A 12,100-nucleotide genomic window follows, 5' to 3' on the forward strand; every position below is an offset into this window, starting at 1 on the left:
TATTGCCTCTACTGCAGCCATTGCTGTGACTAGCGACAGATCAGGAGTCGCACTTTTCTTTCTCTACATCTTCATTATCTTTATTAAATACAAGTTGCCACTCTTGGGCCTTACAAAGTGTGCCGTGTAGTTCATCTGGAGGATGCCATTCCCGTATGTAGGACAGCTGCATGACTGAGGTAACCCACTGTAACCCGGGGCTGGGACTAGAACTGTCATTTCATATGCAAGAGGCCGGGGTGCTCACTGACTGTGACCTAGTGGACTCGGCTATGACTACCACCCCGTGTCACCTTGCTACAATTGCACAAAAATACAGAAAAAAAGTCAATTTTTTTTACCAAAAACTATGCTGCTCTCATCTATGAACTGTGTCTAGCATTACAGTCCTGTCCCATTCACCTAGTCTATAATGCAAGTAACAACCCATGGACACGAGTGGCGCTGTCTTTAAATAAAAATCAAGCCTTACTTACAGTCTTGAATAACTCTTTTGCAAAAAGATAATTTCCATAGCCCATAAAGTACTGTAAAATATAGAGAGGCCCAACCTATTTTTCAATCAGCAAGTAGGAAAGTCTACAACTAGTTTACAGTCAAGAGCTTGTTAAGGAAAGGAGGAAAATGTCTACAAAGATCTTCCATGTATCTGGGTAACTCTGCCGCCTAGTGAGGTGCAAGGTTAGTAGGTATGCATCATCCATGTGAGTATAATTACTATCAATAACATTTGCTACTTCCCAGACATCCTTCATGTCAAAGACACCGCACTGAACTTGCTCACTGAGCCAGTGCACGTGCCCCGAGTAAGCGAAAGCGTGCTCAAAGCTACCTGTGGAGCGGGCAGCAACCGAATAGATGCGTACTTCAGAGCCCCAGGACCTGAAGCACGTGACTGCTAGGGGCGTGGCTTAAACTCCACAGAGCTAGGAGCTGCAAGACAATTCCTAGCAGAGTAACTGTGAGACAAAGTTACCAAGGGGCATAGACAGGGAGAATAGTCAGGACGTAGCCAATGAGTCACACACAGAGATAGCTGCAAGGTACCAGAGGGGCGAGCAGAGAGTAGTCAGGTCACAGGCAATGAGTCGTACACAGATAGCTGCAAGGTACCAGAGGGGCGAGCAGAGAGTAATCAGGTCACAGGCAATGGGTCATACACAGATAATAATGCAGTACAAAATCAACAGGCAAACTCACAACGGGAAACAAAATTGGGTCAGAACCATATAAACAAGCTATAGCAATAAACAGGCACACGGGGGTCAGCACACTAGACCAAAGGCAAAAGTATAACTGGCAGGGATTGAAGCTACCCAGGGGTTTATGAAGCTCTCCCAGAACCAGAAAGAGGCCACAATCATTAACCCCAAGTGTGCAGGTCAAAACCTGCACAGAGCTCCAGACATTAACCCCCGGTGTGCAGCTCAAAAACCTGCATTGGGATCATGACAGTACCTCCCTCTCAACGGGGGGCCTCTGGACCCCCAGGCTTCCCCGGGTACTTGGCATGGAACGCCCGAACCAGGCGATCCGCATGTACCGAATGAGCAGGGACCCATGAGCGCTCTTCTGGTCCATATCCCTTCCAGTGGACCAGGTACTGCAAAGAGCGGCGCACCCGTCGAGAGTCCACAATGTGTCCGACCTCATACTCCAATTGACCCTCCACCAGCACTGGAGGAACAACAGTCTCAGAGTTCTCTTTGACAGATCCTGCTGGTTTCAACAGAGACTTATGGAACACATTAGATATTTTTAAGGAGGCGGGGAGACGCAACCTATATGCCACAGGGTTGACTATCTCCATAATCTCGTACGGACCAATGAACTTTGGTCCCAACTTAACTGATGGTACCTTCAAGTTGATGTTACGCGTGGAGAGCCAAACCTTCTCTCCCACCTGAAACATGTCTCCCGAGGCTCTCTTTTTGTCCGCAAAATATTTGTATCTCCCCTGGGCCCGAGAGATATTACGCCAGACTTCAGCCCAGAGGTTTTTTAACCGTTGAACAGACCCCTCTGCTCCTGGACAACCGGAATCCACCCGAGAAAACTCCCCAAAATGCGGATTAAAGCCATAGTTAATCAGGAATGGGGACATGTTGGTGGACTGACTCACCCGGTTGTTAAAAGCAAATTCAGCCAACGGTAATGCATCACACCAATCCTCCTGTCTGGCGGAGGTCAGACACCTGAGAATTTGTTCCAGGGATTGATTGGTGCGTTCCGTCTGACCATTGCTCTCCGGGTGATATGCCGACGAGAAGGAGAGTGAGATGCCCAATTTCATACAGAACGCCCTCCAAAATTTGGCCACAAACTGCACACCTCTGTCAGACACAACATTCAGGGGTACCCCATGCAATCGGACCACATGCTGCACAAACAACCTTGACAATGTTTCTGCTGAAGGTAATGCTGCCAAGGGAATGAAATGGGCTGTTTAGAAAACCTGTCCACCACCACCCAGATCACGGTATTGCCCCTGGAAGGTGGAAGACCGGTAATAAAATCCATGGAAAGATGAGTCCATGGCCTATCAGGAACCGGTAAAGGTATGAGTTCCCCAGCCGGTCGGTTATGCGAGCTTTTGGAACGGGCACACATGCCACAAGCAGAAACAAATTCCTTGACATCGGCCCTTAATGAAGGCCACCAAAAACCCCTGGTTACTGCCTCTCTAGTGGCCGTGATACCTGGATGAGCACTCAGCCTAGAATCATGAAACTCCTGCAGAAGTCTAGGCCGCAATGAATCTGGAACAAACAGTTTATCACTTGGCCTGGTTGCCGGAGCTAGGGCCTGAGCCCTTAGGATTTCTTGTTCCAACTCAGTTGAGACCCCCGCCACTACCACCCCTGGGGGAAGAATGGAGGACGGCGGCTCAGGGGGAGACACTGGATCAAAACTTCTGGACAGGGCATCCGCTTTAACATTTTTGGATCCTGGTCGAAAAGTAATTGAGAACTGAAATCGTGAAAAAAAAAAGTGACCAACGGGCCTGTCTAGGAGTAAGCCTCTTAGCAGATTCAAGGTATGCCAAATTTTTGTGATCCGTGACAACCGTGATAGGGTGAGCCGCCCCTTCCAAAAAGTGCCTCCATTCCTCAAATGCCAGCTTGACCGCAAGAAGTTCTCTATTGCCTACATCATAGTTTTTCTCAGCTGAAGAGAACTTCTTGGAGAAGAAGGCACAGGGTTTGAGATTGGTAAGGGTGGCCGGACCCTGGGACAGCACAGCCCCCACCCCCACTTCAGAAGCATCCACCTCCACAATGAATGGTTCGGACGGGTCAGGTTGCACCAACACCGGGGCAGACATAAAACATTTCTTAATTGCTGAGAAGGATTCCTTAGCGAGTACAGACCAATTTTTTACATCAGCTCCCTTCTGGGTAAGATCCGTGAGTGGTTTAACCACTTGTGAGAAACCTTTAATGAATCTCCGGTAATAATTCGCAAATCCTAAGAAGCGCTGGAGCCCCTTGAGATCTCGAGGCTGAACCCAGTCAGCGATCGCCAGCACCTTCTTAGGATCCATACGAAACCCCTCACAGGACACAATCAACCCCAAAAAAGACAACTCCTGTACAAAAAACAAACATTTTTCCAGTTTGGCGAACAATTGGTTCTCCCTGAGTCTCTGGAGAACAGTCTTTAGATGTTGCAAGTGAGATTGACTGTCCGGGGAATACACCAAAATATCATCCAAATAAATAATAACAAAACGGCCTATCAGATCAGAAAACACAACATTGATGAAATTTTGGAAAATAGCGGGTGCATTAGTTAACCCAAATGGCATTACCAGGTTCTTGAAGAGTCCCTCTGATGTGAGGAATGCTATTTTCCACTCGTCCCCTTCCCGAACCCTTATCAGATTGTAGGTCCCCCGCAGATCCAACTTGGAGAACCATTGGGCCCCAGCTAACTGGTTACATAAGTCTGGAATGAGGGGAAGTGGGTAAGAGTTCCTATCCGTTATCTTGTTCAGTTCCCGAAAGTCGAGGCACGGCCGCAAACCACCATCTTTTTTCTTCACAAAGAAGAACCCTGCTGCCACAGGTGACACAGAAGGCCTGATATGCCCTTTGCGGAGACTCTCAGCTATGTTCTCCTTCATGGCTTGGCGCTCAGGCCCAGACAAATTGAACAATCGAGCCTTAGGTAACTTGGCTCCGGATACTAAATCAATTGCACAATCATAGGGTCTATGTGGTGGCAGCGCCTCAGCCTCACTTTCGGAAAAAACGTCTTCGAAATCTTTCAGGTACTCCGGAATACCTTCCAGATCGACAGACGACACAGACACTGATTTAACAGCGTTAACAAGATGTCCCTGGTTACCACATTTACTATTGCATCCCCATTGAGTGATTTCCCCTGTAACCCAATCAATGGTAGGATTATGGTGTTGAAGCCAAGGCATCCCCAGTACCAGTCCTGCAGGCAAGTTATCTACCACCAGACAACTTAGTTTCTCCACATGAGTGGAACCCACTTTTAGAGAAAAAAGTTCAGACCTGCAACAAATACCGTCTTGGGTAAGAAGAGATGAGTCAATTGCCACAAGTTTAACAGGATCGTGAAGCCTGACTGTCCCTATCTTATAAAGAGTCATAACCTTGGTATCAATCAGGTTCACAGCCGAACCGCAGTCAATAAAAGCAGTAGTCTGAACAGGACCATAACCAAGTTCCAGTTCCACCTGCAGCACCATTTTTGCACATGAGGAAAATTGTACCTGAAGGTCTGGGTAGCCTCCTCGATTACTACCCAGACCTAGTCGTTTCCCGCCATCTTGGAGGATGACGGACAGGAGGGGCAGTCCTTCTTCCAATGTCCAGATTTCCCACAATAGAAGCACAACTGCTTTTCCCGGCGGTGTCTTCTTTCCTTTCCCTCACAGGTGACAGCGTTCACCTCCATAGCCATAGGAAGAGTCTGGGTCTCATCTCCACTGAAGAATAAGGGCGTTTCCCATTGCATAATGCCTCTAGCCCGCAGCCTGCGATCCATGCGAACCGCTTGGACCATGGCATCCTCCAGGGAGTCAGGCGGAGGATGAAGTGCCAAAGCATCCTTCAGACATTCACACAGGCCTCTGTGGAACAGCCCCCGCAGGGCGGCGTCACTCCAGGAAATTTCCGCTGCCCAACGTCTGAATTCAGTACAGAACCATTCGGCCGAGTGCTCCCCCTGACAGACACTCATCATTTTGTCCTCAGCCAACCGCACTCTATCAGGCTCATCATAAATAAGCCCTAAGGCTTCAAAAAATGCATCCACAGACATTCTCTCAGGGGCAGAAGAGGAAAGCGAGAATGCCCAGGCTTGTGGGGACCCCCTAAGCAGGGACTTCACCACCCCCACCCTCTGTTTCTCATCCCCAGAGGAGCGGGGTCTCAAAGAAAAAAAAAAGCTTACAGCCCTCCTTAAATGCCCTGAAATCATCCTTGTTACCAGAAAATATATCTGGCAATTTAACCGGGGATTCAGGTGGGACTAAAATGACATCTCTATTCCCCACCTGCTGGAAGCCAGCGGAAAGTACCCCCTGAACTGAGTCCTCAACCCGCCGTTGGGACTGGGCCAGAGCTTGGTGTTCCAAACTAAGCTTCTGCAGTGACTGAGACAAGCTTCTCACCTGCTCAGATAAAGCACACATTGGGTCCATGCTGCAGAAGTGAGGAGAGAAAAAAAAAATTGTAGGCCAGTTATAATGTCAAAGACACCGCACTGAACTTGCTCACTGAGCCAGTGCGCATGCCCCGAGTAAGCAAAAGCGTGCTCAAAGCTACCTGTGGAGCGGGCAGCAACCGAATAGATGCGTACTTCAGAGCTGCAGGACCTGAAGCACGTGACTGCTAGGGGCGTGGCTTAAACTCCACAGAGCTAGGAGCTGCAAGACAATTCCTAGCAGAGTAACTGTGAGACAAAGTTACCAAGGGGCATAGACAGGGAGAATAGTCAGGACGTAGCCAATGAGTCACACACAGAGATAGCTGCAAGGTACCAGAGGGGCGAGCAGAGAGTAATCAGGTCACAGGCAATGGGTCATACACAGATAATAACGCAGTACAAAATCAACAGGCAAACTCACAACGGGAAACAGAATCGGGTCAGAACCATATAAACAAGCTATAGCAATAAACAGGCACATGGGGGTCAGCACACTAGACCAAAGGCAAACGTATAACTGGCAGGGATTGAAGCTACCCAGGGGTTTATGAAGCTCTCCCAGAACCAGAAAGAGGCCACAATCATTAACCCCAAGTGTGCAGGTCAAAACCTGCACAGAGCTCCAGACATTAACCCCCGGTGTGCAGCTCAAAAACCTGCATTGGGATCATGACACTTCAGCTGGGTAACAGAATCCACCTTGAAGCAGATGCTTCTCAACTTCGCCCATCACTTTATATAACCATTTCCAAATGTGCCCACCACTGGGGGTTATGTGCTGCCAACTCCATGGTGAGGATCAGGAGGGGGACATCCAATGTGTGGAGGGAAGGAGTGCAGGATGCTTACGTCAGAGGTCTGCTCTCAACAATTAGACATTTACCAGACTCCCACTATGAGATCTGAATCTTGGGAATTAACCTCTCAGCCGCTTTAAGTTAATCATTACATAACTGCATAAGTATGTACCAGGTAATGGAAGATCATGCTGACGGATAATGGATGGACAATGTAAGGTGGACAATCTACTAATCAGTCAAGTTGTCAAGTATATGTTATTCATTCTGTAAGGCAGCGGTAGCACCATACGCAGTGAAAAGGCAGTGACCCACAAAATTCAAATGCAAAAAGTCTCTTTAATGTGTTTCCTCAAAGCATTAAAAGTCCAATCGACACAAGTGCATATAATTTCAGTGCATATAGCTAGTATCCATTTCACCATTTGCAGAATATATATTATACGGCAATGTTCATTTTACAGACACTAAACTCGCCAGTCTTCCTATGACTAGTTCCCGTGGGTGTCTATGCGCCTTATCCAAGACTCTATTCACACAGCATTACATGTTGCAGGCACTACACAAGCTAATCCGACTCTGACTAGTTCCCGTGGGTGTCTTGCACCACTGCATCACAGTCTCTTACTCACACAGCTGTACACAGTCCAGGATATCCTCCGGATCGCAGCCGGGCATCATATCCACCTGTTTTGCAATCGTTACACACGCCAGTCTTCTTTCGGGCACAGGACATCCACCTCCGGGCACAGGACTGTCCACATCCAAGACCAGTCACCATGGACGACTTGCATCTCTGTGTACGCTGCGTGTTGCCAGGCCTCACTCTGGCCTTGACACACCTGAGACCTACTAAGTTCTCACTCAGACTTTCTCAGACCTCACTAAACCTTTCCTGCAGAGCTTTTAGCACAGAAACCTGTGGCTTTCAGCCACATGGAAAACCTGGATCCAGAATGGAACAGACTGCAACTGTCACGGTCACGTGTGTCTGGACGCAGCGAGTACCGCAAGGCGAAACCATATGACACACGTGACCCTGGATACACCGCCTCCAGTTGGGCGAATTTAAATAATAGGACGTGCAGCTGGATACACCGCCTCCAACTGGCGAATTTAGATATTACACGTATATATAAAGTAGTCTGGAAACCCCGCCTCCAGTAAGGCGAATTTAAATAATAAAGGGGAACCTGGGTAACATTAACAATGGTGGGCCCTGCAAATAGGAATAGGGAAGTGGAGACCTCCTGTACTCCCCTGAGCCAGTGTCCCTGCACTCCTAACGTTCCCTAGGCCGGTTCCGCACCGGGCGGCGCACAGGAACCTAAAAACCCTAGCTCGCCCTGAACCTAAACCCTCACTAGGGAATTGGTCGGTGCGGAAATTAATCCCACCACTGCACTAAACACACATGAGGGAAAATGACAATACAGGGGAAACACCACTTAGCTTTGCTCTGTTGCGTACGCTCCTAGCAGCAGAGCCCACCACCTGGGTGCATCTTCTCCACCCGGATCCATCACCATAACTGGATCCTTCACCATAGTGCAGCCTTGGAGCAGAGTCCACCACCAGTTGCAGCTGTCCAGTAACAGAGTCCCAAACATGAGTTCAGCTCCTGCCCAAAAAGTCAAGCTTGCTTGAGTCCAGCTCTCAGCAACCAAGTCCCGCATGCTGAGTGCAACTCTCTCCATAGTCGTCACTCCACCAAGCCATGCAAGCACTTCCTGCCGACACCATAAACTGTGACTCCACCAAGCCATGCCAGCCCTTCTTGCAGACCACCTAGTTGCCACTCGTCCCCTCTGGCTGGGCTGCGCAGGACTCATGTTCAGCTCCTTCTTTCACCCAGGCTTCCTTGTGAAAGACTAACACACAATATCACCAACAGTCATCAAACCCACCTGAACTCTTTTAAAGAGCCTCCCACCTGATTTAGAATTACGTGCACTAAACCAAAGAAACTAAAGTGCACTACCACTCACCACCACGGGGCAACTTAGAATGAACTACACCACGTGTAATAATTCTACTGGCCACCGGGGGCAATCACATCACTTTGGCACCTAGCCAAAGGAAAAAAGGTTCACTTATCCATTTAATCTGTCAGATCCACGCTGGATCATGACAGCAACACTATCATACTGCAATCTGTTTCAAACCCGACATCCAAAGCAGGTTTTCCCTACCTCTGTCTTGGACACTAACATGTCCAAGACTAACACTTTTATTATCCATCTGCATTGCAGTCACAGCTACCCCGTGACTGCAATGCACTCCTTCATATGCCTACATGCACATCCTGGGGAGACTACACAGCGACCCCCTACCTGTGATATCGGTCACTGCTTCACCATTGCAATCCCAGCTACGCCTGTGATCGCAATGCATTCCCATAGCCTCAATATGCCTCCGTGCGTATCCTGGGGAGAACACACAGCGCCCCCATCTGTAACAGGAGGCACTGTCTCACAGTTCTAATCAGTGTTCTCAGAGGGGAACTGGGCTGGCTGGAAAAAAAAATTCTGGAAAAAGTCAAACTATATATGAGAAAGAGTACACAACTCTCAAAATAATATGTACTAATACGTAGAGTAACTGTAATCATGGAAGAGAAGAAACGCCATAATAAAGATCAAAATGGACTCTTAGTATGGGGCTAAGTTTTGCCACCTGGTGTTGGTTTCCTCTTTTTATGATCCATCAAACTATTCTTTGCCCAGTCCCTCCGTAGCTATACTTTGGGATTTTGGAAGTAGTCATGGGTAGACCTTGTAAAATGGGGTATGCAAAGGGAGTGGCCAAGTTCTGAGTTCACAGACTGTATATCTTTCAAGAGACTTTTACCAAACTCTACAAGGAGTTTTGAAGGTCTCCCATTTTTTCCAGGAGAGTTATATAGTAGGAGAAGGAAAGTCCTTCACAAGTTTTTACCATATGTATGGGACCAACAAGGACTAAACCTACTCTTTCCAAAGCCCCCAAAAGAACCATATGGTCTGCCTTCATGTTATGTATGCTCTCAGGGGCATCTTGAGCCTCTTGGGCCCCAGATCTACAATGTCACATTATAAACATCGGTGTCTTCTATTGAGGCAGAGTGGTTCCCCTTAGACACTAGAACATGGAAATAAGTGTGACCTATGCTCTCCCTATAGCTCTGCTCCTGTACATCCTTTATGTTAATATGGCTTCTGGTAGGTGCTGTTAAGGGCTCACCCGTTGAGGTGGATTCTCTAAGCCACAGGTAATGGAGGACAATACAGACCAAAGCATTGGTATTGTGGGCTGGATTTGCCGGATGGCACGTAGAACAGCAGGGATATTAGGGATCACCTTGTGATTTGGATTCACTAAGTTGCATGTCAAAGTGAACACATGGAATTGCTTTGAGACACACATGGGTGTCTGAGTCGGCCCTAAAAGGCCTTCATATCATGTCACTGGAGTTCATTGGTCAACATATGAAACCCAGTGTAAACCACAGGAAAGGGTGACTGCCAGAATAGAAGGGTACCGGGCCCTGCCTTGGGGCTGAGACAGGTTCATAACAGGTGCCCATTAGCTTCCATTGATACTTACAAAATTACTATAATGACTGCAAGTGACAGATAATTATCAATTTTACTTCCAATTGTTTTCCTACTGTTTGTTGGAATAGCAGTTCTGTCACTGACCCTTCTCTAACTTTTGATACCTGCGTCATAAATTAGAGCCATCTCATGTTCAATTAGTTTCTTTGCTTAAAACAACTGTTGTTTATAAATGTATTATATTCAACAAGTCGCTAATAAGTAAAGCTGTCCTATAAGATGACTATATATAGTACTTCTATACAGATATAGTTATCAGCCATCTGGTTATGTACCTTCAGAAGGCAATGCATCTTGTAAATATGCCACCATCTAGTTGCGCATATGGGATCACTTTCTGTTCTCCACTTTTTTGAAAATTATTTTGCAAGCACTAATATTATATGCTTCCATAAGACTGTCTGAAAGATTTATTTTTAGAAAAGTAAAAAAAAAAACAATAGGTGGACTTCAATATTAGAAAGAATCTTCAAAATGATATTGTACGTTTCCTTCAGCTCTGGGGGAGAGCCATAAATACTAACTTGGCTTATGGAGAAATTTCTCTAAATTCCCTGTAGATAATCTACCACCTGCAAACAGTATCCAGACTATGGATTGTTGTAAATTAGTCCAGGTTTAGTCACAGGGGCTTGAAATCAGGTCAGTAGCATTCGATTGATAAAGTCCACCAGTTCCAGGCACAGAGATCACAACTATCTATCTCGACTAGAGAGGAGCGAATAAATTCAACTGGAATTAAATTCTACTCAAATTTTACAAAAATTTGCATTCACCAAAATGCATATTTTTTTTTTGTAATTCACTTCTGCGCGGATTGAGAAAAATGGTGGTCACCATTTTTCTAAACTGTAGAAGGCCATCAAAATGTTAAAAAATAAAAAGAAATCTTTAAGCTCAACTTAATGCTCAACTCTCCGGCACTTCTCATAGAATCTTTAGATTGCCTACACTTGCACTGGAATCCCCAAGCCTCTCACGCTGAGCCGGGACTTCTGACTTTGATGAGGCCTGGGAGGGTTCTTCGCATTTGTGTTCACAAGGTCAAGGCACATGCCATGGCATCATGCCATGACCTTCCTCAGAATCCTCACCGGTCTCATCAAAGCCAGAAGATTTCAGTGCGAGCTGGCGTGATCTGAAGATGAGACGAGGACCAGAAGGTTGATGGCGAAGAGCTGAGGGGCCAGGAAGGTGAGTGATAAAGGGAGAGTAAGGATTTTTTCTTATTTTTTAAAACTTACCTTTATTACACCATTTGAGTCTGGAAAGACCCTGCAGCGTAATAAGGGACATTAAATAAGGAAAACTCATGTGAACATGCGAATTCGAAGTTTGCCCGATTGACTCCATCTCTCTATTCCCAAATCTACCTCCCTTGAGTTGGCTCAGATGAACGTTCATGTGTTTTCAATGGGTGGAGAGAAAAAAGCAGCTACCAGACACCTCTGTCTGCAACTTAACTCCCCAAAAAAACAAAAGGATACGCTGTCGATATTCAATTGACTGATCCTTCTTTCCCACGATGTCATCTGTTGGTGGGATAGCTGGGAGGTTCCCAGAAACCTCAGATGGTGATCAGCATGTCCAGCCAACACTCATCTAAAGTGAATGGTGGAACCAATGATTGTAATGCATTTACAAGGTCACAGATCTTATGAGTTGTTTTAACAATGTTTGTCTTTGTTTTAGGTTTGACCAGTGTGCCCAAAAATATTCCAAAGGACACCACCCTCCTGGATCTGCAGAATAATAAAATTATGGAAATCAAAAAAGACGATTTCAAAGGACTTACGAGCCTATATGTGAGCAATACTTTATATTGTAATATTTTACAATAATATTTCATCCAGGCCTCAGAGATCATCTCTAAATCAAGATGAGTTAAAGAGGTTGTCCCGGCTTGGGGCGCAAGTCTGCAGTCACTTTATGTGACTGCAGACTTGTGAATCCTAACAGTGCACACAGTGTATGCTGTCAGGATTCTCTGGTGCTGGGGTCAGGCGAATTGCATACATCCAG

The 12,100-nt window shown here is 46.6% G+C and overlaps 1 protein-coding gene across 1 annotated transcript in view; it reads left to right on the forward strand.

The window, feature by feature from the left end:
• BGN (biglycan) overlaps window positions 1–12,100 on the forward strand; it is a 118,661-nt gene that overhangs the window by 76,531 nt on the left and 30,030 nt on the right. The window contains exon 3 of the mRNA XM_073590904.1: window positions 11,771–11,883. Coding sequence (XP_073447005.1) covers window positions 11,771–11,883 — 113 coding nt within the window. The remainder of the gene's footprint in view (window positions 1–11,770; window positions 11,884–12,100) is intronic.

The sequence above is a fragment of the Dendrobates tinctorius genome, unplaced genomic scaffold, assembly GCF_039654945.1.
Source record: "Dendrobates tinctorius isolate UK_male_01 unplaced genomic scaffold, ASM3965494v1 ptg000120l, whole genome shotgun sequence".
In the NCBI taxonomy this organism is placed as follows: domain Eukaryota; kingdom Metazoa; phylum Chordata; class Amphibia; order Anura; family Dendrobatidae; genus Dendrobates; species Dendrobates tinctorius.